Below are 26,384 nucleotides of genomic sequence, written 5' to 3' on the forward strand. Positions count from 1 at the left end.
ATATGTCTGAAACTGAGTAAATCAACTTCGTTTTGGCCCAAACTGGAAATGACTAGGCCAAAACACTCCAGGATCCCATTAAACCCTTCGTTAGCCCTCGAGACCATGTAGAACAAGGCTAACGCACACACACTTGGTCAACTGCTAAAATGGGGACATTATATGCTCCTTTGGCACTTTGAGCCATGCGAGTCAATCTCCTTCCGTTAGGATTCTCTTCCTGTGGTGTATGTAGGTTCAGAAACTCCTCCCTTGCTTCTTCCACTAAATCGAGCCGCTGTCGAGTCTCTTCCAATAATTTTTCAATGCTTTTGTGTCCGTCGGTAACTTGCTGAAATCTTTGTCTGCGTTCAGCCTGTTGTGCTACAATTAAATTTTCCTGTGCTGCGCGTAATTCATCCTTTTCCTTCAACTTATTCTTATTCTTGTTTAACTGATTCGGCATTTAATCTTCATTTCTGCCTGCCTGCGTACCAGGTCCATCGGGCAACGGTGCCAAATATTTACTGCATTGGTTAATTAAGAATTGCACACAGATAATGAACACGAACACGAACAACAAAACTCTTCTTATTATTATTCGCATATACCAGAACATTACATTATGCTTTTTTGATCTCCTGAATATAATGCTTCCCGAAGGGGTTATAAATACTTTCCGAAGAACATTCCCGAAGGAGTCCGTCGGCCACATACAACATGTCGCTACATAACAAAAATTTTTCCGAAGGGATCCGTCAGCTACATAACAAGAACTTTTCCGAAGGGACCCGTCGGCTGATACACAATTTCCTTTCTGAAGAGACCCGTCGGCTGATACACAATTTCCTTCCCGAAGGGACCCGTCGGCTGATACACAATTTCTACCGACGACATATATTACAGAAAAATTCTCGTGAAAGCTTATTAGTATTCTATCAATCACAGCCACAGAAGCCTGTCAACTCCTTCGAAGGAAAAAGGCTCTGATAATTTTTTTTATTAAAACAGAGCCATTATAACCCAGCGTTAAATTTGACTGTGTTTTTAGGGCTTTCTCTTTTGTGTGTCAGGAATTCAGTTTTCCCTTTTGAGGTGTTTGAGACAATTTTTTTTATCGTTTTGAAATTAGAATGAGATTGCAAAATAATTTATTTGGATTGTATAAGAGTTATTTGAAGATCATTAGCGAGTTGATTCATTTTACTTGTTACTTCCGGGACTATTAATCTTGTTAGTCCCTGTCTTATAAGGCAGGGAATTAATGTTTTTGTTTAATTCTTAAATTTTTAGTCTATATATTTTAAAAGTCATTTATCAGAAAGAAAAATCTTTTTTTCTAATTGGCCAAAGATCATTTTCCTGAACATAAATCTGAACATTTACAATTGAAAAATTTAAAGAAAATAGTAAGAATAAGAATATAATTAATACTCTTGTCAGAATTGAATGACTTTATTTCCTTAGCTCTTTCACTCAACATGAAATGCCTTTGGTGTAATTAATTGAAAAATAAAATAAATCAAATGTGTCCAAATCAGAGAACATACAATTTTTTAGAAAAAGCTTCCATGGCCACGGGAGCATACTATTACCAACCAAAATCTGAAAAAAAAAATGACCTAATTAAACTCAGCCGCTCCACATTTAATGCATAATTTAATTATTGATGAATTCAGCAGCTATATTATCCTGCTTGTTCAAATTCAACTAAACTAATCTACTTTAATATGCGTCTCTTTTTATTATCTTTATACCTTATAGATCTATAAACTCATCATCAGTATGCATTCTTATATCTATTCTTTAATCATAAGTCGGAAAGATCGGAAATGGGTCCTTCTCCAACAGAGAAAAACACATGTTTTCAAAATCTTGGTGCTGAAAAAAAAAGCATTGGAAGTCCAGGCAGTCCCGGAAATCTAAAACTGTTCGTCATTTCTGTAAATATTTATATTGGTTTTTCATTGATTTCCTAAATGTGGACGAACAGACCAACCAAACAGCTAGAGCAGGTGAAAATTGAAATAGATATAAATTCAATTTAATAATGCCATATTTCAATACTATGCAATGAACTAGGGTTGAGAGGCTGGTAAAATAGAAAATTGGGAAAAATATGTTTTGTTTAAGATTTAATTGGGATTCAAATTTATTTATTGTATAAATAAAATTTATTTAAAATAATATAAAAGAATTGTATGTTTGGTTTGGATTATGTGAATGTTTTTATGTATCAATATTTTGACCATTCTAAGTGATTCCTGATTTATAATTTCTATCATTTTAATGGTGAATTATCTAGTATGATCTCAAACTTTTACATTAAAAATGTTCAATAATCTAGTCTACTAGCAACATACACCTTATCTCTTAATAGACGGTGGAAATCTTAACGATAGATAGATGAATGATGAATCAAAATACTATTAAGATGATTTTTTTAATTCTAATGTTATATTATATGAATGATAACGAGTTCATTATATTTTAAATTTATTTTGATACAGAATTTTCTATTTTTTTGTAACCAAAACTTTCATTAGTCAAGAGACATACAAATTAATTAAATGATTTAGACTTCATTTTACATATAAATTACCAATAGTCCAAAGGCAGGGACTCAAGCTCTCCCAAGAGCTCTTGTCTACAAAGGTTAGAGAGCCTTTCCAATGATTTGCATCTTATCAGATTCAAAAATATACAGACTATTTTTTCCATCTAAAACAAAATTTAGATGAATAAGATTTAACAGTTTTTTTTAACATACTATTTCATTGATAATCTTATATTTACAATTTGAGTTATTATAAATAATATTAGAAACACAATAAAATTGTATTTAACCAAGAAGATAAAAAATTATATTTCACAAATTAATAGATGTTATTTCACTAATACAAATAAGAAATTATAAAAATAGAATTAAACATGAATTAATTCTTAATACATTAATATTAGGAAAGGGCATGAAATACACGTTGTGCCTTTTGGAAAGATATTTAACTTACATGAAATGAATCTTATTATCAAGGAGAAGAATAAGGAAACATATTAGAGGTGAATAAATTCAAAATCCACCAAATAAGGATACAATCTCAAAATTCTAGGACTTGACTCAAAGAGGTATGTAGTATTGACATTAATTTATTTTATTAGTTATAGAAATTATTTAATAATTTTTCTTTCATATTATTAATTAGAATAAATAATATATTTGTTCATGAAGCATATATTTTTTTATGGAATAAACAATTAATATATTATTTTAGATTATAATAAATTTATAGAATATTAAATATATTTTTTATGATCCAAGTAAAACTTTGTGGAGGACATTTGTTAAGAGTGTCATGGCATGATCCAAGTTATACTTAGTGGAGGGCATTCCTTACGAATGTCATAGTATGATCTAAACTATGTTTGGTGGAGGATGTTCTATATGAATGTCGTAATATGATCCAAATGTACTTAGTGGAGAATGATCCAATTATAACTTGATGGAGGGCATTCATTGTGAATGTCATGGAATGATCCGAGTGTAACTTGGTGAGAGGGCATTCATTGTGAATGTTATAGTACAGCCCAACAACTTGATGGAGAATATTCAATTACAAATGTTAATCATTTCAAATAAGATAGCTTATTAAAGATGTGGAATATTCAATTAGATTTATTATGAACTCACCAATTTCTTGCAGGCATAATGGTCCCAAGCTAACCTAAGACTGGGGACATTACAGATCCGTTTCTTATATGCAGACTTAGAGAATTTGGTATGCAGCAAGGACTCCAATATTCTCCTTATATGTGATGCATAGAATATTGAAGCTACTGCTAATGCATGACAATAATCCTGAACTTAAACTTTTTTTCAATTCAAGATGTGGTATACAGAGCATTTAAATTATTATGAATCAGTTGTTTCAGTTCAAGAAATTGTAACACATTAAAATGGAGAAAGGAGATGGTCGGGATTAATTGTTTTCATTTATAATTAAAGGACGGAATTCTTATTGATGAAGATAAATTCATTGTAATTAATCAACGAACAAGGAAGGGACCTCCTATCCCCACCATAACAAGAGATGACAAATGAGTAAACCTAACTCTATCGCCAGGTGACCAGATGACCAAGATTACTCATGTATAGGTTTCGACTGGAATGACAATTTTGACCCTTCCCATATGTCTACATCCTCTCTCCCTTATGATACTCTCCCTTCCTTCTTCAAGGGTGGCCATTCACTTGCATCTGCTAACACATGAGGTAGTTAGCCATAACTTCATTCCATTCTGGTAATATATAGACATTTCCTGCTAGCATAAATCATCTAGGTGTACCGACATTCATCCATGTTTGTTAGTACACATCATTATCCATCAATATATTCCATTATTCATTCAAATGTATCGTTATTGAATAATGTTCGAAGCAAACATAGTTCAATAATAACATCATTCTTACAATGAAACAATTAAGACAACTCTTTGAAAAGTCCACAAGGAAGGGATGTATCAAATGCTGTATAAGAGAATAAAGTGGACACACTATCTAGGAGAATAACTTCTCCTTGGAAGTTATTGTGGAACTCACGTCAATCCATACAAAATTCAGGATCCTCTTGAATGTTTTGAACAGGTATTCAATGATGTTCCAAGTAGTTCACCTCCAATCACAGAAGAAGAGCATACTTTAGAGGAGGCCTTGGTTAGGCAAGTACCCGATATCAGACCTTATCAATATCCATACAACAAGAAGAGTGAGATCAAAATTTGTGAATTGAATTCTGTTGGACATCATAACTATTTGCCCAAGCACAAGTGCATTTTCTGCATCAGGGATAGTGAGCAGATACAAGGACGGGTATTGGAGGATGTGTACGCGCCCTCGGACAATTGAAAATTATTTTGTATAAATTATTCTTATTTTGTTGTTAACAAATGGCTTGATGGATTAAGTAGCACACTTTTATCCACAGAAGTAGATGTTTGATTTGAATATTATCAGATCTGCAATAAAGAAATTCAAAATAACTTTTGAAAGTAAGATTCTTGAAGGCTGTAACGAGTTCCCTTAGATACCATTTAAACTTATTAATAATATTTCATGCTCTAATAAACTGGAATTTTAAGCCATTTCTCAAAATCACATGTTCATTTAGTGTGATGACATTTTTATTAATATAAAACATCAAATTAATGTGGCTAAGATGTTGCAGGTAGTTGAATACAGCCACCTTTATTCTGTAAATTCATTGCATTCCTTTGACCATAAGAAGTGGAGAATTTGATTCCAAATAATTTTCTTACGATTAGATTTTGTTCCCTTTATTTTATTTGTTGCTTTAATTAGGTGTCTGAATAGTAATCACTTTATTTCCAGTTGATTGTAATAAGCACCTGTCTATCATAAGTCTAGAAGTTATTTTCTTTATGAGGTTTTATTCCTCCAATACCTGACTATTAAGCAATTGATAGCGGTGAATGTAGTGAGCATGAATTGATTTCAAGCCTTTTAACATAACAAATATTTACAGTTTAGCTTTTGTGGTGGCATACAGCTATGTGGTGGTTTATTTTTCCATTCTATATATCCGGTACAAGGCTGGCATTGTGACCAAGGAGATGCTGTCATTGCCAAAGTCTCGCTTTCTTGCAGTTGGTGCTCTAGAAGCCCTTGGGGTGGCTTCAGGAATGGCAGCAGGAAGTATGTCAATAATCCCATTGTCATTTTGCAACAATGTTGTGTCTGTTTGCCTTTTGTGAACTATTGTATTTCTCCAATTTTACATTTTTTTTATAATATTAGGTGATCAGAATGGTACTATGTGCAAACTGTGGTTGAATGTTTTTAGGAAGGTTTTCATTACTTTTAGATTTTGTACATTCCATGTAATCCTGATAGATGTTTTAGCAATAGGCTCAATTATGTGTCGAAGTTTATTGAAGAGCATATTGCTTTGATAGTTAATCTCCCTTTATATTATAATATGTTCCTGCATGGAATTTGAATAAATAATATACATATAACATACGCACATGTACATACATACATATATATATATATATATATATATATATATATATATATTGCAAGTTGCTGCCTTGAGTGGCAGCTCCATACCGTTATCTTAGAAGATGAAAATTAATGCCTTAAGCCAGAGGAGGGAGGAGACTAATTTCATTTCCTAATTTTTATTACATCATAGAACATGAGGCCTTCCTTGAGTTCATCAAGTTTCTTGACCTGCTGAGTGAAATTGAGATTCAATATGCTTGTAAAAAACTTCCTAAATTTCACATTACTTCTACTAATTTAGTTAGAGAAAAGCATGAGACATTTACCAAGCTTTGCACTGTCATTCAAAGCCCTCTTTCCAAATACCTCACCATTGCCATGCATCACAACTTCACAAATGTGTTTGGAGTGTATAGAACCTCAACTGCTTCATCTTCAATTCAAGTGGTTTGACATTTTGTCCAACACTTGTCATGCAAGCTCTGATACCACTGTAATAGCCCTGCTGGTTCGTTGTAGAATCATGCTGAAGAGCTTTGAATGTGTTGCAAATTTTTTGATTTTTGAATATATATGGTTTTTTAAATTTTCAGAACAACAGTAATGCTTATACAAGATATGAATTAAAACTGAAAATGGTTGCCAACATAGAATTTCAATTGCAATTATAATTGAGGCAATTATTACAACTAAAAAACTTGAGACAGGTAATGAATTTATGGAACCTGAATACGTCTGAGATGTCTGATATAAATAGCAGCAGAATCATGTAAACTCCCACACCAACTCAGTAAGTGACAACTCTCATATGCAACACAGCTAATCCAGTAATGAAGCTGCTAAGAGACTCCATATCTTACCCTTAAGCAAATCGCACCAGCAGTAAACCAAAACGCTGCCCAGTTGATTGCAGCACTCCAATCTTCCCTCCAGTGGCAGAAATAATGACCACAAATCAGTAGAAAAGAGACATCTAGTGGTTTAGGAAAAACACCTTCAAACAAACTCCAGCTTTAGCAATAAGTCTCAAACATGAAACCCTCTTACTTGGACGCCAATACTAGATCATTTGAATTCCAAATTGATATACAACAGCATCAATTTGGTGACTAATCAGAATTAGAATGTGTACACAATTCATTGTATGTTTCAACAGCATAAAGTTCATGTTGATGTTTCCGGATCTGCTGCAGATGTAATGGCATTGCCTGTTGAGGTATATTTTTTCCATATGCAACATCCTCTCATTTATATTGAGCATAGATTATTGAATAAACATGTCTATTCAATAATCAAATAATTAATTTATATAAACTTAATTATTGTTATATATATATATATATTTCTCACATAGAATTATATATATATATTTCTCACGTAGAATTATATCTCATATATAATTACATGTACATCCAAATGGTTATCCAATAGAAGCTACCAAACATTAACACTCCCTCTTAGCAATGGAGGATAAACACAAGACAAATATTACACCACTGGTAATATTAAGCATATCTCAGAAGTTTTCCACCATTTAATATAGCATATGATATTAAGAGTATTGATCTTTAGAATATCAACATATGATATTCATCAATTTTTCAAACTAGGGTACGATATCACATTTGATATCAAGAGTCTTGATCCCCCAGAATATTGATGTCTGATATTCATCAAGTACTCAAATAAGGTTTGATATCACATTTGATATCAAGAGTATTGGCCTCCCAGAATATCAATGATATTCACCAAGTACTCTAAGAGTAATGGCCTCCTAAAATGCTGAGATACAAGACATTCACTATTTACTCAATTTATTTTATCTCATAATACAAGTTTATTGTAAGATCGTCACCTTACAACTTCTCCAAATACAAGTGATGATCATTTGGAAGTCGTCACTTCCTCATGATGTACATAGGGGATAGGCCCATATAAAAGTCACGTGGTCACAGTCCTCTTGACCGTGACAACTTATAGATCATTATAGAAACCATCTCAGCTGGTTTACTCCCTCTTAATCAATAAAATCAGGTTCACTGAAGGTCAACCAAATAACATCCTCAGTCTTCTCCCTGTGAATCTTAATCTCCCTCTTTTTCCTGCAAGAACATTCTCGGAGGAAAAGATCAAGGCAAATAGCTCATATAGAGATATGAAATAAGAATGATAACATTAGTTTGATATTTAGTAATTTAACTCATGCCTATTACTAACAACAATATAAATGATTATAAAATAACTCTTTATTTTATGTTTTCAAAAATTAAGATAACATAATACTTAATTTTATTCATAATATAATACTTAATAATAATCAATTCATTTGATATCACATATCAAATATATATATTATGAATTAATTCATAACATTTAACTTATGGCATATCAGATATATATAGTATGAATTGATTGAATTTTAACATTAAAATAAAACATAAAATATATCATACCTTCACCAAGAATTTATTTGCTATTTTTCCTCTTTCCATTCAACCGTAATACATAGAGATTTGATTTAAAATATATTATTCCCATTTTAGGTCATCTAAAGCTACACAGACATAGGGAGGTGTTGCATGCCTAAAATTTCTTCCAAGAATGGTCCCCTTCTTTGCTTTTCTTTGTAAGATATCAAAGACTTCGTCGGTCGCTTGGTTGGTGGTTCCATCGGCTTCTGTATTTGTCTACGTGGGTCTCCTTGGAGGTATTCTATGTTAATTTGATAGGGCCAATCATGCTTGTTGCAGACCTTAATGTTCACATGTCTCACATCACCTGATGGGATGCCAAGTATTCTTCTTGACATTTACAGCTCCTATTGCCTGGTCTTTTCCACATAAATACTTCATTCTTCTTTGCTTCAAGTCGATGTCCTTGAAACACTGGAGCTTTGAGATATTACCCCGCATCATGACGATGATATTGCGTCCTTGGTAATTCAACATCTCTCATTGAGCCAACAATGATACCTGTTCTGCGACATTCCCTAAGTTGCCTTTTGTAGACATTAGACGGAACGTGGGTTGAATATGCATAATATCTCTAGCTTGGCAATGTCTACGAGTTGGAACCATATTCAATACATATTGAATGACATCTAACCTTGAAATTCCAATGCATGTAGAGATTACAAACAATGATCTAATATTGGAATGTGATCAAAAATTGCTTGCCAAGAATAATAATAATAAAATTTGGCATTGACCCTCCCCTCATTGAGCATTTTCAAAAATTGACTCAACGTCACAGTTAAGCATTGACTTGGCCACATTTAGCCTTCAAGAAGTGTTGTGGAGATTTCGAGTCAGTAATCAGAAATTGCCCCACATAGCTTGCTAATTCCAATGACATTGTTGGTATACAATCTGAGATCATTTCTTCTTTTCCATACATTTGCTATTTTGGTATCTGATACCATGTTGATGTTTTTGGATCTGCTGCAAATGTAATGGCATTGCCTGTTGAGGTATATTTTTTCCATATGCAACATCCTCTCATTTATATTGAGCATAGGTTATTGAATAGACATGTCTATTCAATAATCAAATAATTAATTTATATTAACTTAATTATTGTTATATATATATATATATATTTTTCACATAGAATTATATCTCATATATAATAACATGTATATCCAAAGAGTTATCTGACAGAAGCTACCAAACATTAATAGTTCAACTAACATTGGAGGAATCAGTCCTCTCCCAAATCCAATGCCAAAACCCTCAAGCAGCTCATGGAATTAATAAAATGCAATTGTCAAGAGATGGTTTGATTTCCTCATGAAGGCTTTTTTATAATATAAAATGAAACTTGGCTTCTCATTCACACCCAATGTCCAGTAACTTCATGAGCACACTTTCACTTAAATGTGCTTAGCATTATACATAGTCACATATTTGAATAATAAAATTTATTAACTCTCTTTGCCTCCAAAGATGACCTTTTCATCAATATCATGATATCCTGACACACAAGGTCATTGTTTCTTGTGCCCAAGATTTAAAACTTTTCAACTTGGTTCCAATGAGCTATGACACTAAGGTGACCAATATACTATACTAGCAAAAATAGCAACCTTAGTGAATTTAATTAAATAATAACCATAATTTACCTTTCTTGCGAAAATGATTGAAGAAGCATCAAAATCGAAACCTAACAACACATGAGCGATCTTGATGAAGAAAGATGATGAATGAAATCTAACGGGGTGACTTACTAAAAACAGATGCTCCCCCAAGATTCTTATAGCCAAAACTAGAAGCCAAAATAAAAAATTGAGAGCATCATTCAACTACTCTTAACTCATTTGAGCTCATTAGAACCATATGTTGACTTACTATAAATAGTAAGTCCCTCAAAATGGAGGCAAAAGTTAAAACTCACCATTGCCCATTGTAGAGCCTAATAACTCCACAACAAGGTCCTCCAAACACCAGTATCAGCCTATAAAGACCCAATGATAGATTGAATCCATCAACTCTGCTACAACTCAAAAATGGGGACATTACATGGTGATTGCTAACAAAATCACCCTTTTACCATGAGCTATGGATATATTTATTTGTGGCCAATTCTCTAGTCGTCTTTCCCGAGATGTTAACTAAAGTTACAAAAAAGTTTTCTAAACTAATAATGTCATGAATGTGATCATCTTAAAAGCCATGCATTTTGTCTTTCAAGATGTCAATCATTAATTCAATATATTTTGTAATTGAATTTTACAAAAAATAAATCTTTTTTGTAGAGATTTTAACTTAGTTCTTCTATGTTGCTGAGTTTTTGCGAAGTTTTCTGTGAGTATTGGCCGAGCTAAAATTTTTGGGCTTGCTGAGTATTCTCCGAGTCCAAGTCAACTATTGTATTTATAGTTGATGCTGTTTTTGGCAAGTAGTCTTAGCTTCAATCTTTTCTTAGCTTTAGTTTGCAACATCTTTGATTCCAGGACTTTTGGGGAACATTTCTATTTTTTAGCATATTTCTACTCATAGTAAGTGCTATATCTGGTAACATGTCTTAGTGTTAGTATTCCTCAGTAAAGAGAACCGTGTCTTCAGTTTTGGGGTTGCGTAGGTCTTACTAGTTATAGCATATCACTTTATTTAATAGATGTTATTTTTGGCAACTGTTCAATGTTTCAGTTTCAGGACTTGGCAAATTTACTAAGGTCAGAAAATAATATTTTATTACTCACTTAAATATTTATGAAGTGACTTTATGATTTAAGTGAATTAAAGTGTACAATGATCCCCCTGGCTATTCCTAGGTAAATGAACAACTTTAACTTCTTTAAGCTGTTTATTAAGTTGCCAGATAGGCGTAGTTAGTGGATACCAAGACAAAGGATGGCAATCAATATTTTAATGTTATTTAAAGAGGCCCTCAATGGTGGGCATGTGATTTGAGGAAAGAAATACAAAGATTGAAAAGTGATGTTTTATTGCCCAAGGATGGACATTAACTTGGGAAAAAGAAAAGAAAATATTTGATAGGGCAAATACTATTATTTTATTTTTTCTCAGTTGCCCTAATTTCTTGTTTCATTGATTTCTCTTTGAGAATCTATATAATAGAGTTTTGGCTCTCATTTTGATATTTAGAGTTTATTATTTTTGATATTTCTTTCTGATGAGAAGAATACTTTTGTGGTCTCTAGAGTTTGGACTTGGTTCAGCTCATCCTCCCCAAGGGAGAAATCCTTCTTGCAGAAGATTGGCTCCAGTAGTGAAGGATTTACCTTGGCTAATATTTATTGGAGATATGGGTATTTCACAGTGTATTCAGGTTTGATTTATCTTCTGTGTGGTTTCTTTAAGTGTCAGTTTTGCAGCATGTTTTGGTGTGGAGTTTGGAGGGTTTGGCAGCTTCTTTTGAAACCTATATTCTTGGCATGGTTTGCATGGATTTATTGCTCAGTTTCTTGTTAGAGTTTGTGTCAAAAGTGATTCCTTATCATGGTGTGAGTTTACCATTTTTGGGTGTAGGAGTTTGAACTTATCTCCTTTGGTGTGGAAGTTTATTGCTGCTAAATGTAGAGTGTCATATTTCGCAATTTTGTGGGCTGAAGATTAGTATTCAGAAAATATTTTTGGCTTGATCTTGGCGTGGATATAAGCATAGGAGTTTGCTGGCCATTTATTCTCACTAGCATGAGAAACATTGCTTGGTGACTTGCTTATGGTCATGTGAGATCTCTGAAATGTTTGGAAAGTGCATGAAACTCGTCCGTAGAAGCAGATGTAGCTATTCAGTTTGATTCCTGTGCATCCTTTATGGTGTGGAGGCTTGGCATAGCTCCAGAGATTCAGGAGATGTAATATGCGTGCAGATATATGGACAAAGAGATATTTGGAGTTGAATGAATGTAGTGCACGGCTGTCCCTTAAGCCAATCTGTACAAAGTTTTATGCTCTCAGTTTGCAATGTATTCATACGTGTCAAAAATTTCGGATGATATGTCTGTAATTTTATTCTTAAAAGTGCCTGGAAAACTTTTTGATGTGACCGGTGAACCTGGCATGACATGCCCCCTGGCTGCACACAAAACACTTTTGACCTGGACCTATGAAGTTATGAACCAGTTAGGCCACAAATGGGGGATCACACCCCATTAATACAAATCTGAAGCTTAAACCCGCGAGCACATCAGATCAGCGAAGGCACAAGCCTGAAATGACAATGGCCCAGTGGGGTTTTGAACCTGGGTGGAGAGAACATCAACACCACCAGTTAACAAACACACTAATTAGTGAGCTCCCATTTGTAATTAGTTCATTGCTGATGAGATTTATAAGTTATTGCACAGTTTTCAGTTAAGGCTTCTTATTTATTCGTCTCTTGAAAAGCTAATTCAATATCCATAAATTCCTATGCAGTAAACATTTAGATATCAATATACATTGCATACTGGCAACTGAAACCAATAAACGCCAAGCAAGCAAACTGTTTGTTAAAATGTCATGGGAAAAAATGCAGTCAGTTTTGGAGTCATCTGTTCGACAAAATGACTGTGTAGAAAGGGGAAAAAATTGTTTGTGATTTGGGGTAGCTTATTACATCGACTGTTTTCTTCTACATCTTGACACATCAGGCATCTTGAGGGTACTTGGATTCCAATAGAATGCAACCTGTCCCAAGTCAATATTCACTGATTAATCATTGTCTAGGCATATGCTCCTACTTCTGGCAGTAGATTAGTACCATAACATAGATTTTCTAGCCAAGAAGAGCTAGCTGGGGCAATGTTTTGGATGTGGTAACCAAGCTTTATTTAGTAACTTCTAGATTTTATCCTGCACCCAATAATTTTGATCCATTTTGGAACAATCCATATGTTCCTTTTTCTAAGCTCCTTTGCAAGTTCATCTTTGCTTCTCAAAAAAATAGTTCTACTTGAATTTTTCCATCTCCTCATGTCAGCATTCTTAGCAACTAATTTGGTGATGTAATCAGTTATTTAATCACCCCAAACATCTTCCATATTATCTTTGCATCCCTCATGATTTAGCCCATAAATTTGGATATTTGTCATGATTTACCATCCACGACATATGATTAGCAATGAGATGCTTGTACTTCGTCACAAACTCCCAATTGTGAGAACTTTTCCTTTTTTTTGGTTGGGGGGGTGGGTGGTGGCAACAATTAGAATTCTTCTTAGATTCTTATCATCCAAATATTTCATTTGGAGAATCTTACACTAGAGATATGAACTATGAAGGATTCTTAAACATTCTCCAAACCAAATTTAACCAAGCACTGAATTACATCCTCTTGCCATAATGTTCACAACTTCTTTTAATAAATTTCTAGTTGATAACATAGAAACTGTTGAGATATTAAAAGAAATAAATTTAAAATCGGTAATCAAAAAGGTTTGGCCAGATAAAAGGTCTTTAGGCAGCGGTTACAAAACTTCAATGCAGCACTTGTTGAAGAGTGGCATCCGTTATGAAGCGAAGGGGTAAGAAAACCTCCACTAAGGGAGATATAATATGAAAAAAATCTCATTTGAGGGAGCATCATTGAGCTACTACAGAATTCAGAAATAAAAATTGTAATATAGGACATCTATTGATAATCCTTCTGGCAAGAATAAAGAATAAGTATATAATATTATAAAGGTGATCATGTATATATTACTATAGATATATAGAAGATAGTTATTTATTACAATACTCTGGAAAATAAGTTGTTAATTCATCAAGAGGTATTTTGAACTTTTAGTAGGTCTTTTGCAAATAGACAGGATGGGCCCCCTTCCATGCCATGCCTTCTATAAAGACAGACTGCAGCTTTAAATAATAAACCCTAGGCAATTAAATAAATGCAAGGGGGTCGACACCCCTTAGAAAGGATGAAAATTTCCACTGATTAATTAAAAGAGGGCTGACTAGGATTAAGTGACCCATGATTAAAGGAATGATTAGATTAATGAAGACATTAAGCAATATTTAAATGATAATGATTTATTTAAGGCCACCAACTAAGGTTTGTGAAGACAATGCTCAGGTTGGAAGGTGCAACTCTTAATAAAGGCACAGGGTTTCATGAAGAAGTATGATTTCCTCAAATGGGGGATATAAAAGAAACAATAATTCATCCAAGGAGGCATCAAATGATCCAGGGAAATAAGCATAAAAAGAACTGAATTTAATTTTAACAGCAACACTAAATAAGAGACAAATCTGATAAATAAGTAGAATTACAGACGTATGCATATGTGTTGATGCAACAAAGATACTTGCAGAAATTATTGATCTTTGTGAGTAATCTAAATGTTTCTTTTATTATAAACATGTAATAGAAGATTCATGTAATAGTCCATTCTAAATTTGGAGACAGATTGCAAATAGGAAGGACAACCAGCCTTCCAAGTTCACAAGAAGTGAAGGAAGACCAACCTTCATGCTCTTATCAAGTATGCCACCCCAAGATGGAATGAAGGACCAACCTTCCATGCTTGTGGGCCAGGAAGTGGAATGGAAGATTGACATTCCGTGCTCTTGGGCTTTATCAAGGAGAATGACCAGCCTCGAAGGTGAACTTAGGGATGGAAGGACGGCTCACCTTCTATGCTCATGCAATAAGGGTGATGAACTGCGAGACTATTTTGCAAATGTTTCATTGAATTCCGTGTAAGACTGTAGCAATCTACTTTGAAATGGCTATCGCTTATTTGGTTTTCAGTACGAATGATGTATATGGATACCTCGATGTTTTTCAATGATTAGTAAGATATATGTTATCTTGGCTTATGGTTTAATGTCAATTTCTAGTGACTTATACTGTGTGGAAGACCTAGACCAAGTTTTCTCTTATAAAGTGCATTTCAATTGGTAAATCTGTGTTCTTAAATGTATCATACTTCTTATTTAAATTGAAATTGTAGTTTTAGGGCAAAATTTATGAATATCTCCAATAAGGGACATGACATTCCAAGTCTACAAAAGGTGAGAGGATGGCCACCCTCTCATTTTCTTATGAAGTACGCCAACCCTAAACATAATGGATGGCCAACCTTCAATGCTTGTGGTCAAGAGGTGGAGCAAATGACCGACCCTTAGTGCTCTTGGGCTTGATCATGGAGGATGATGACCCCTCCAAGATGGATTGGGAGTTGTAAGGATGTCCCCCCATCTTACTCTTCGCAAAATTGAGGATGACTCACCTTTATTTTGCTATTTGCAAGTACCTATGAGAAATTCGCTATGTGATTGGTTTGAGGATTGTACTATAATTTGTCTATGTTAAAATATAGACACACACAACACACACACAATTATGATATATTAAATTACAGGCTAATGTTGCCATGAAATGTTGACCTAAATGATGTTATGACTTTGAATATTATCATGTTTTCTCGTTACCTAACAATACTAATGTTAGCTTTTAGTAAATACTATTGTTTGCAAGCTCATAAAAAGAAATATATCAAGGGACATTTCCTTATTCTCCAAGGAGAATTGATTACCAGCTTTGCTCTTGTTTGTTTTTCCTTTCCAAATCCCCACTAAGCAAATGGATTTGTTTAATATCATTTGGACCTTCCCATAGGAAATGCCTTAGAAGTTCATCAATGCTTTATGAGGCCTTTGCTAGTTGCAAATAGGACATCATATTAATTGGAATCATTGAAAGAGTATATTTTACAAAACCATGCTACCCAAATGTTAGCTAAGGACCTTTCCAAGCCTTAGATTTGGCTTGTACCAAGTTCCATCCCATAGACCAGATGTTATAGTTCCTTTGAATAGTGGCACCCCAAGATATTTGCTAGTTATAGAGTTGATATTGAATCATAGGATTTTCATAATTTTTTCTGAACAACCCACTTAGTGTAGAAAATAACAATTTTTGACTTTCTATCTTGAGGAAGCAATATAACATTCAATCGTGGATTTGATCAACTTTGCTTCTTCCATTTGAGCCTCACCATGAAGGATGGTGTCATCAACAAATTATTGGCGGGTTATGGGTTCTAAGTTGTGATCAAGTTGGACAACACTCCAATGCCAACTTTTATCATTCTTGCAAGAGCCTCAACCATTAGCACAAAACGAAGTGGGGAAATACGATCCCATTGTCTAAATCCACAAGCAAAATCAAAGAGGCTACAGAAAATCCGTTGACCATACAAAGAACTTAGTAGTGGATATGCACATGTAAATCCACTCTAACCATTATTGCCCAAACCAAAGTTTCTTAGAACTTGCATAAAAAACAACCAACTCACTTCATCATAGGTCTTTTTGATATCCAACTTGATTGACATGCTTTTCTAGTTTGATTTGTCAATCAAACAAATTTACTCACAAGCAATGATGATCTCATTCTTGATGTTCCTACGTAGTGTAAATCCATTTTGATCACATGATATGATATGAGGAAGAACTACTTTCAATTTGTTAGCCACCACCTTGCAGATATCTTTGTAAGTAGTGATGCACAAAAAGATGGGATAGCAATTAGCAAATGATTTGAAATCTAGCTTCTTGGGTACGGGAGCAATATTGATGTGGTTTAAATCTAGTAGAAACTTCTTTGGGTTTTTGCAAGTCCTCTACTACCTCCCACACTTGTTTTCCAATAATTCCCCAAAAAAATTGATAGAAGCAAATAGGGAAACCATTTAAACTTGGGGATTTGTATAGATGAATTTAGAAGGCCGTAGCATTCACCTCTAACTCATAGTTTAGTGCCATGAGCATTTCTTATCCCCTCCTTGACAATTTAAGGGATATTCTCTAACAATTTGATCATATCTTGGGGACTTGAAGTTCCCACTCCAATAAACCTTTAGAAAAAAGATACATATTCCTTTTGAGATTCTTCTACACTTGTTAATTGTATCCCGTTGATGGATTTGACATAACCAATTCTGTTTTTGACTTTTCCTTACCCTTGTAGCATTGTGAAATTCTTGTGTTCAAGTCACCTTACAATAGTGGTTAACCATTTGGTGAAGGTTTATTCCACTCACACTTACTTAATTTCCACTTATGTAACCAAAATTTTACATTACTAGATATAGTTGGTCATTATTTAATAATGTTTAGTGCAATTGAGTTGGTTGAAAATTGTTCTTGTACCTAATCGCATCTTTTTTCATATTTGGGATGCATGTACATTATGTAAAATATTTATACAATTTCTCTTTTGGAGGAACATTTGGTTCTCTCTGTGAAGGTTTATGTAAGTCGTGATCTTGGCTCAAGAGCATTTCTCTAACATTGTATAAGTGCTTGCAACTCTGCAATAGATTTCTTTGCAAGTTCTCACTAGTATTTTTGAGGTTAGATGGAAGACTGGCAATTCTTAGACCTACATTTTGTTTGTGGTTTGTTATTGGTACCAACACCCAACAAACCATATACTTTATTGCTGTACAAACCACACACTTTCTTGCTGTGGCCACCACAATCTGTTTAGTGGCCAATTTCCTTGACCTATCATTGGTAGGTGGCATTGTTTCTTTTATTGGCCAATGTATTACGTTGCGTAAGTTGGTTTGAACTTTGGAATTGGTCTAAGCAATTAGATTATTGGCTCAATTAGGTAATTTGCCACAACCTCTCATAGGCTTTTGGATTTTTTTTTGCATCGGTTGGTGCATAACAAATTCATGGTGATATATGGATTCATAAAGTTTGAATGCTTCTTAGCCCAAGCTCAACCTTTGTTGGTAATTTGTTCACCGGTAGAATTTACTTTGATCTCTACCTATCATGCTTTTACAAATCTTTGTCAAGCTTGTGTTTTCAGTAGTTAGCAAAGTCTTACAGTTCATAACAGGTAATGGGAACTTTTGTTTTCTTACGTTAGGCACTTTCCATGTGATCAATCTTGAGCCTGAGTACCACCTGAGACTACCCCCAATTCTTTGGCCGGTATCCATTTCCCTTAGGGGTGCTCTTCTTTACTCATTTCCATCAGCAGTGGAAGCAACTTTGGCCAGTTGTAGTTCGTGCGTTCATTTGGTTGAGCCATTCTTTTTAGTCTTGTTAGTTTTTTTGTGTAAGACGGGTAACTTTTTGTTGGAGCTTGACATCCTTCACTTTGATGGTTTGTATCTGCAAACTAGCCTTCTTCAACTCATGATGCAAGTCGTATACACCTCTGCAAGGTCATCAACTATTGTTTAAGTGTATATTTGTCTGCCATTTAATTGGTTCACTTGCTGTTCTATCAATCTCCGTTTAGAACTCAGCCCCCAATGCATTGTTTGGCTTGGTAGGTCATCTTAGTACTTGAAAGCCCCATATAACATCTCCTTTTTGGTTACATCAAGAAACCGGGACAATTAGTCCTACTTCTCACACTTGCTCTATTAGATATTTGCACTTTAGACTAAGTAATGGAGAATATATGAGATACCAATTGCTGTTTCTGATGTAAGTAATACAAATATTTGCAAATGATATAGATATACAGAAACTAATAGCAATATTTGATATGTTGATATGAAATATGCAATGTAAATGTTCATACAATGTAAATGCAATTGCCCTTAATATGTGATCAAGTATGTTGATGCAATAGCTTTGACTCAACACAAAAACCAAAAGCAAATCATGTAAGACAAAACCTCATGTAGTAGATGCTTTTAATTAGCTTCAATGTTGAATGGAAGAAGAGAAGAGGAAGACTTGAATGGATGAATATAGGTCTTTCTTGATGGCCAATTCCTTTGTCTCCAATGAAGAAAGAAGCTAGATCTATAGATGCTTGACAAATGATGGATGAATGCTTTCAATGAATGTTTGCTTGCTTGCTTGAACTCTTTGAATGCACAATAGCTTGTTTGACAGTGGGATTTAGATGTCTTGCAATTGGTGGATGTGAAAATAAAGGGAGAAAACCCCCTTCTATAGTGATTTTAGCGTCAATTTTTTCAAGGGCCAACTCCACTAGGTGGGAAAAGAGAAATACTTTGCGCAAGGCCTTAAAATTTATTGAATTTTAAACCCTGAGGTATAGGTTGCCCCATTTATGATCTATACCCAAAATTTAAATTGTGTAGGTTCCGAAAAGTATTTAAAATTTTGGGGAAAAATAGAAGGAAAGTGGGAAAATCAAACATAAAGGCTAAAGTGGGGTGAAAAGGAAAAGTGAATTGGGAATAGACAAATAAATGGAAAAATGTGCAGAGAAATTAGAGCCAACGTAGAGTTTTGAGCAAGATTGAAGGAAGAAAGAGATCTTGATTTAAATAATGTACGCAATTAAGTGTAATGTGATATCCAAATATAAGAAACACACTAAGGAGGGCTAAAATGGTTTAAAAAAGAACACAAAGTGAGTGCTAACTTTTCAAGACTATACAAATTGATATTTTAGTTATCCATTGATCTCATGATTGACTTATCATTAATCAAGTCAATCTCCTTTATGTGCATTTAATCAATATTAATCATCCAGCCTTGCATATTAGCCTTCATGTTTAATGAGTCAATCTTCTCATTAATTCTTGATATTGCTGATTATCTATATGATTGTCTTTTTGAAGATCAGTTTGGAAATCTTCTCCTAGGAAACTGTTTTCTTTATAAGACTTCATGGTTTCCTTGTTCTTTATTCTCTGAGTACACTAAATTCTAAATTTACTAATTGCTATTGATAATGGGGCTCAAGGACTGCCACTCCTTGTCCATGCTTTTACTGTATTATTTTTCTTGGGAAGGTTTCAAGAGTGCTGATATTACACCTCAATCATCCATGATTATCCTTCATTTCATGGTTGGCTGTTGGTATTTCCAATAGCAGTTATATATTGGCCAGGACGGTGGATCATAAATCTTTCCCAGACAACTTTTTTTGTCTAGCAAGTTAGGGTTTTCTGTCTGCACCTTGTACTTTTCTTTCATGGCATTCCTTGTGTGCGTTTGAGGCCCTTGAGGATTGTGACATTTTAGGATTTTGTCTAGGCAATCCGGCAATGCGTATAATCCAAGGATTGATCTTAAGCTTTTTGCATGGTTTACCTCCTTGTTTAGTTTCTTGTTTGGTCCTACTATTTAGTTTTCTCATTTGCTTTGGCTAGTGCCATATAGTCCTTTATTGGACAAGTTTTTTATGATCGAACTGCTTCCTACATTGAGCAACCCATATTCTTCCACAAGGAGATGTTTTTACAATTCTTTGTTTATAGCCCTTATATTTGCCAATGTTTAATTGGAGTGTAAAATTTGATGATTTCTAATGTTTTATACAATTTTTTTTTGGCAATTTAGGGTTTGTATTCACAGTGGAAATACAAATAGGCTTGTGCCAAATTTTCTTTAAGAGATGCATTGGTATCTTAATTTGACATTTCTCAAGTGGAAGTTTATCGAATTATTTATATATTCCATTACACCATTTAGCTAAGGTTCATGTGTACCATAGAATTCCTTTGTGCAAGAAGTATTCTGGTCTGTACTCGTGATCTTTTAGCTAGTCCTTGACTGGGTTATTTGTGGCTAAGACCTGGTGCCTTGCTATTTGTGAGCTTGTGACAACTTAGTGATTTTTTGGCACTTGTCACTTTGATTGTCACATGGTGGGATTAGTTGCTACTCACAAGGTGATAGATGCTTTGACCAAGGTGTCTCAATTGGAAGACTTGTTCATTGTTGAACCATATCTTTTGAGTTCATGTGCAATGTGTATGTGGTTTTGCTGCTAATGCTATCCATGTGCCCATTTTTTCATTTACACTAACCACGTGGTCACATGGTGACCACACCTTATCACTTGGGTGCTAAAGAGGGCAAGCCTTTTTATCACCTTTAGGCTCAAATTGGCCCCTTTCTTCAAATGATAGTAACATGGGCATTTCTGGGAAATGAAGTATTGTCCGAAAGGTGGTTTTATCCACTTTCCATTGGTGCAAGTATTTCTTTTTTCGTTTCATCCTTATGAATCAATTGAATGTCTTTTCTATGCACTTTCTCTTGTAGATTAGTTGAGATACAATGCTAGATATTGTTTGTGTATTTTGATGGATTTGGCAAAATTGTTGTGCCATATTATTTTACTCACACTGTATCATAAAGTGCTACGAGGGCTTGTGTAGTGCCTTTTTTGTTTTCGAATCACAACTATTTGATGAAGAGTACTCCCCACAACAACATAAACACAATAGAAATAGAGAAATAACAAGTTGCAAGAACATAAAATTGGCTTCTTATTATCTCCCGAAGTATAGAATTACAAATTTCAGAAATAAAATATGCAAAGCCACATGGGCATCTTCCTTACAATATTCTGTAAGGCAGTGCCACCAAAAACATCCCCCATAATTGCCCTAGACAACCCTTTAGACCTTCTTTATCTAGGCAACTTTCCATTGCACAAGAAGGTTCTAGAAATTTCAACCCTAGACCTTAAGGCCAACCAACCCTAAAATATTATTATTATTCACATTTTATTACATTCAAGTAGGTCCCAACAAGTTTCACTCAAAATAGATTTTGAAGGAATTTAATTTTTGTCCATTTCAGATGGCATGACTTCCGAAGACCATAACTCATCCCTAGTTGCTTAGATTGACTATTGTGACCCCATTTCAGAAATGCCACAAACTACTCTACAATGCTCAACTTGCACAAGTTCAATTTAGTCGAGGTTTGACGCCTTTCAGAGCCTCTAAACCCTTCAAAATTGAGTTCGAAGTTTTTATACCCTACTGCCAATACCAATTTTTTTCAATAATTTCCCAAATAGACTTGATCTTGCAATGAAAACTATACTAGCAGGCTGATATATCTAAAATGAATCCCCAGGGAAGAAATCAAAACATTTTGAGCTTGAACGACCAACTTACTAAATATAGTAAGCTTCTCTATAAATAGTAACTTTGCACTAAGATAGCCCTTTTTGAAATAAGACAACAAAAATATTTTTGGCTGATGCAAGATTGCCCTTACACCCAAGATACTCCTACATCATTTTGTGAGCATCCCTCTATGACAACAATGGGATCGTTGAGATCTTTTTCTCATGTGTGTTTGTAGTTTTAGTGCATACCCTTTGTTTAGTTGCAAGTACTTTATTGTCACTTCAAATATTGTATCTTCTCCTTCATGCATTGCTTGGCGACACACAGTTTCAATGGATCTACTATGGTTCTCCCTAGTCTACATTATGGGGGGTATCTTTTTGTTCATGCTAATGCTTCCTTGGTTTGTTTTGGAGTGAGCTGGGACACATTTAAATTCCTATTTTTTAAAGGTAGGCTTCTATCCTTATTCAATTACGGTTCTTTAGAGTTCAAACCACTGCTATTATATTATCAACCTCATTGGTTGAGTAGTGATGATGCAGACACTCATGCAGATTCATGTGCTATTTGTATTTTTGGTTGACAAATGTTATTGCCATTGTTGCCATTTGATTATTGTTTGAGTAGTGTTGTTCGAGGCACCCATGCATATTATTGTCTTCTTGATCCTGATCATAATATCTTTCAAAGGAGGTTCTTTAGATATAGCACCATGTATGGGTCATCCTTTGACAATTATTTGTAGGTCCATCTCGCTTCAGTGATGTTCTTCATGTTTTTGTTTTGGGACTTGTTTCGAAGGCTATTTAGTCCTTCATTTTCTATATTTCAAAGAGGAGTTTTCTCCCTTAAGGGTTTTCTCCTTTTCTTTGTTTTTGAGAGATTTCTTTTCATTACATTGTAGTTGTGCATGGTTACCCAACATTGCCTTGTTGTTGGAACCCATCTTGCATCTCATATTGCATAGTTTTACTCCTCAAGTTGCAACTGGGGGGTGTTGGTGTGATTTATTCCATTTATATCTATTTAGGTTGCACTTAGGTTAGGAACATAGTTGGTCAGTATTTTATAATGTTTAGTGTAGTTTAGGTATTTGTTTGAGGGTTGTTGCCATACTTCATTGCATCTTTGTTTATATTTGGGATGCTTGTACATTGTAAAATCTCAATACAATTTTTCTTTTGGTGGAATATTTGGTTTTCTCGGTGAAGATTTCTGCAGGCTGTGATCTTGGCCCAAGAGCATTTTTCTAACACCATCTTTCGTTGGATTTTGATTTGTAGAATAACTCTTATGTAGCTAGGATTTTAGCATGATATCCAACAATAAACACTAAATCAAAGCTGCCGGTCATGGCAATATCTTCCACAAGTAAACCTTTCCAACCATTATAGGGATTTGGGAAGAGATTAGCTTTTGAGGATTTTAATTTAGTATCTTGCAAAGCTATTGTCTTTGCCATCATATTGTCCATTTGGTGCTTGACCAAGTGCCCCCTATTAGGGACATTTCATTGCCTAACATTCCAAGCTGTTATCTTCATTGATCTCTAAGGGAGGATATTTCTCCATTAGATATTACAAAGATTCCTTCACTGAAGATTGTCCTTTGAACATTGCATGCCTTTTTCCATTCTTTGCTTATTTGTATTTCTGTTTTCTTGACCCTATAGTGGCATTGAGTGAATTGGAAGTTGTTTAATCTATGTACCATAGATCTGTTATCCCTAATTCCTCTTCCAATTCATCTTTTGAATTTGGCCATAGTTTTGAGCCTGCTACCATGGTCTTCTAATCTATCACTTGAGAAAGATGATTTTCAAATGGAATCAACAACAATTTAGGAGAGGCTCCCTTACCTAAACAAATCCTCCCACACTCAAGAATTTCCCGAGTAGAAATTCACCTTTCTCTGAACTCTTTTTGTTCACTTCAATAGCTTTCTTTTTCAAGATCCATTGCTGAATTAATTTTTTTGAGGGCTTTTTAGGTCAATTTCCCTTTGAGTGACCTCATGTAATGGGCACCCTAGAAATGGCTATAAACTAAACACTTGCTGATAGGAATTTTGTCAAACAGTTTGCATCCAACTCCTTATTCCTACGTTTACTAATTTAACCCCTTATAACTTTGGAAATGAGCCATTTATATTGTTTGCTTACATGGAATTGAAAATCACTCAACATGAACAAAAGAAAGTACAATGATATGTAGATTGGAAATTGTATTACAGCTGATAAGATGTCATTTTCAGAATTAAATAATATCAAATACATGGCAGATTATCAACTCATTAATTGCTCCACGATTATTGACATAATGCTCCAGCAAATGTTATTTAAACTGCTGCTACAGTGACATGAATAGTGCCGTGTGAACAGTACCCTCATGAACTATGTTGCTACAATATTTTGTCTTCCAAATAGTCCAATATCTTCATAAGATCATTCCCTCAAAGTAGCATAAGCATCAGATGAGTAAAAAAGAAGATATAAGCAAAACATCAAATCTACCTGTAGCTAGAAACACACCCAGTCTGCTTGATAATGAAGCTGATAACAATGGATTCCAAAGGCCAAACCCGAAGGGAATGACATCTAGAATGTCAGAAGAGAGGATAGACGTCCTCTAATGCCAAGAACGGATCTGCAAGTCACATATCAATTTTCTTCTCATATTCAACCTGCTGAATGAAGCCACTAACACTCCCTTTTATTCTTTCTCCAAGGGTCGATTCAACTCACATGAGCAATGTGGGATAAAAGATGTGCAATATAAAACATATTAAAATAATCACTTATGTCTCCCTTAGGCACCCCCTTTTATTTGCACACATTCCCGTAAAAAAAAATATTAAAGTAACACTTTAATATTTTACAACTAAATTAAATGTTACTTTAATAATACTTTAGGCATAAAAATATATTAGCTATCGGACTTTGAACAACATGAGTGATAGCTCGTTGGAAAGCTCTTGCCAAGGAGTATCAAATCCAATCACCAAAACTAGCCTCCTTTGTGTCCTGCTGACTCACTAAAAATAGTAAGTATGCCTAAGACTGAGTAAATCAACTCCGTTTTGGCCCAAATTGGAGATGACTAGGCCAAAACACTCTAAGATCCTTTTAAACCCTTCGTTAGCCCTTAGGACCATGTAGAACTAGGCTAACGCACACACACTTGGTCAACTGCTAAAGTGGGGACATTACACCTCAACTTTTGCATTTAAAAAAAGAAGAAATTATTTTTCTTGACCTCTAATATTTGTACGAAACCTCCTACATATACTGACAAGGTAATTTTTTCAGGATTTCATGTACTCAAGCCACTCGAGTTCTAGCCTAAATGTGTGAGTTTCTTTCAAGCAACTCAACCTATTGAATAGATTAGTCAATTGTTGCTTATTTTTATTTAAACATTCCATGGACCAATATTTCACTAGCAAGTTATAAAGCGTAATCAAATAGAAGTTTTGCTTGGGGTGCAACAAAGGGGATTAAAATTTGGGCACTGTTTTTTTATGGAAAAGTGGAATTTTTAAATCACCATGGCCCATTTTGCAAAACAAAATCTCAATGTATGGCATTTCATTTTTTTTGTTTATAGAGAAGAACTCCTTTGGGAGGAAATTCAGTTTGTGCTTGAACCCCAAGTCGCTCCTGAAGATGTTTAGGCACCACTTCATTTAATTTAATCACTTTTTTTGGTGAGGGAGCCCCATGTTTTAATATTTTTGGTAAAGTGCTACACTGCTCCCCCATTTAGCTTTTTTGTGTCATCCTTTCTTTATATATTTATGTAAGTATCTATGCTTGTTCACATACATGAATACATTATAGTGTATCTGTATCAGTATATTTGTCATTCATCAATTGGGACTGGAGGATTTACTGTTGGATATGGATTAAGGTAAACTAGCAGTACTTATCCCTTTGCTTCTATTGACTATGCTGCTTATGCATTTCCTACCCCCACTTCCTCTCTTTTTGCAGGCTCTCTAATGATGGTAACTGGGGAGATACAGGCTATGTGAATTGCATTACTGACAGGACAGACATCGATTGGGGAGCTTCATGTGCCTTTTCTGTCTACTGCTGAATCAATTGAGTCA

General features: G+C 34.4%; 1 protein-coding gene across 2 annotated transcripts in view; it reads left to right on the plus strand.

The window, feature by feature from the left end:
• Window positions 1-26,384, plus strand: part of LOC149575502 (protein CLT1, chloroplastic-like) — a 104,261-nt gene that overhangs the window by 32,155 nt on the left and 45,722 nt on the right. For both annotated transcript variants that reach the window (XM_089815241.1, XM_089815242.1), the window contains exon 2: window positions 5,544-5,689. In XM_089815241.1, the coding sequence (XP_089671367.1) occupies window positions 5,544-5,689 (146 nt within the window). The remainder of the gene's footprint in view (window positions 1-5,543; window positions 5,690-26,384) is intronic.

Source organism: Cupressus sempervirens, chromosome 2, assembly GCF_028749045.1.
Source record: "Cupressus sempervirens isolate cs-2001-9-10 chromosome 2, ASM2874904v1, whole genome shotgun sequence".
Taxonomy (NCBI): Eukaryota; Viridiplantae; Streptophyta; class Pinopsida; order Cupressales; family Cupressaceae; genus Cupressus; species Cupressus sempervirens.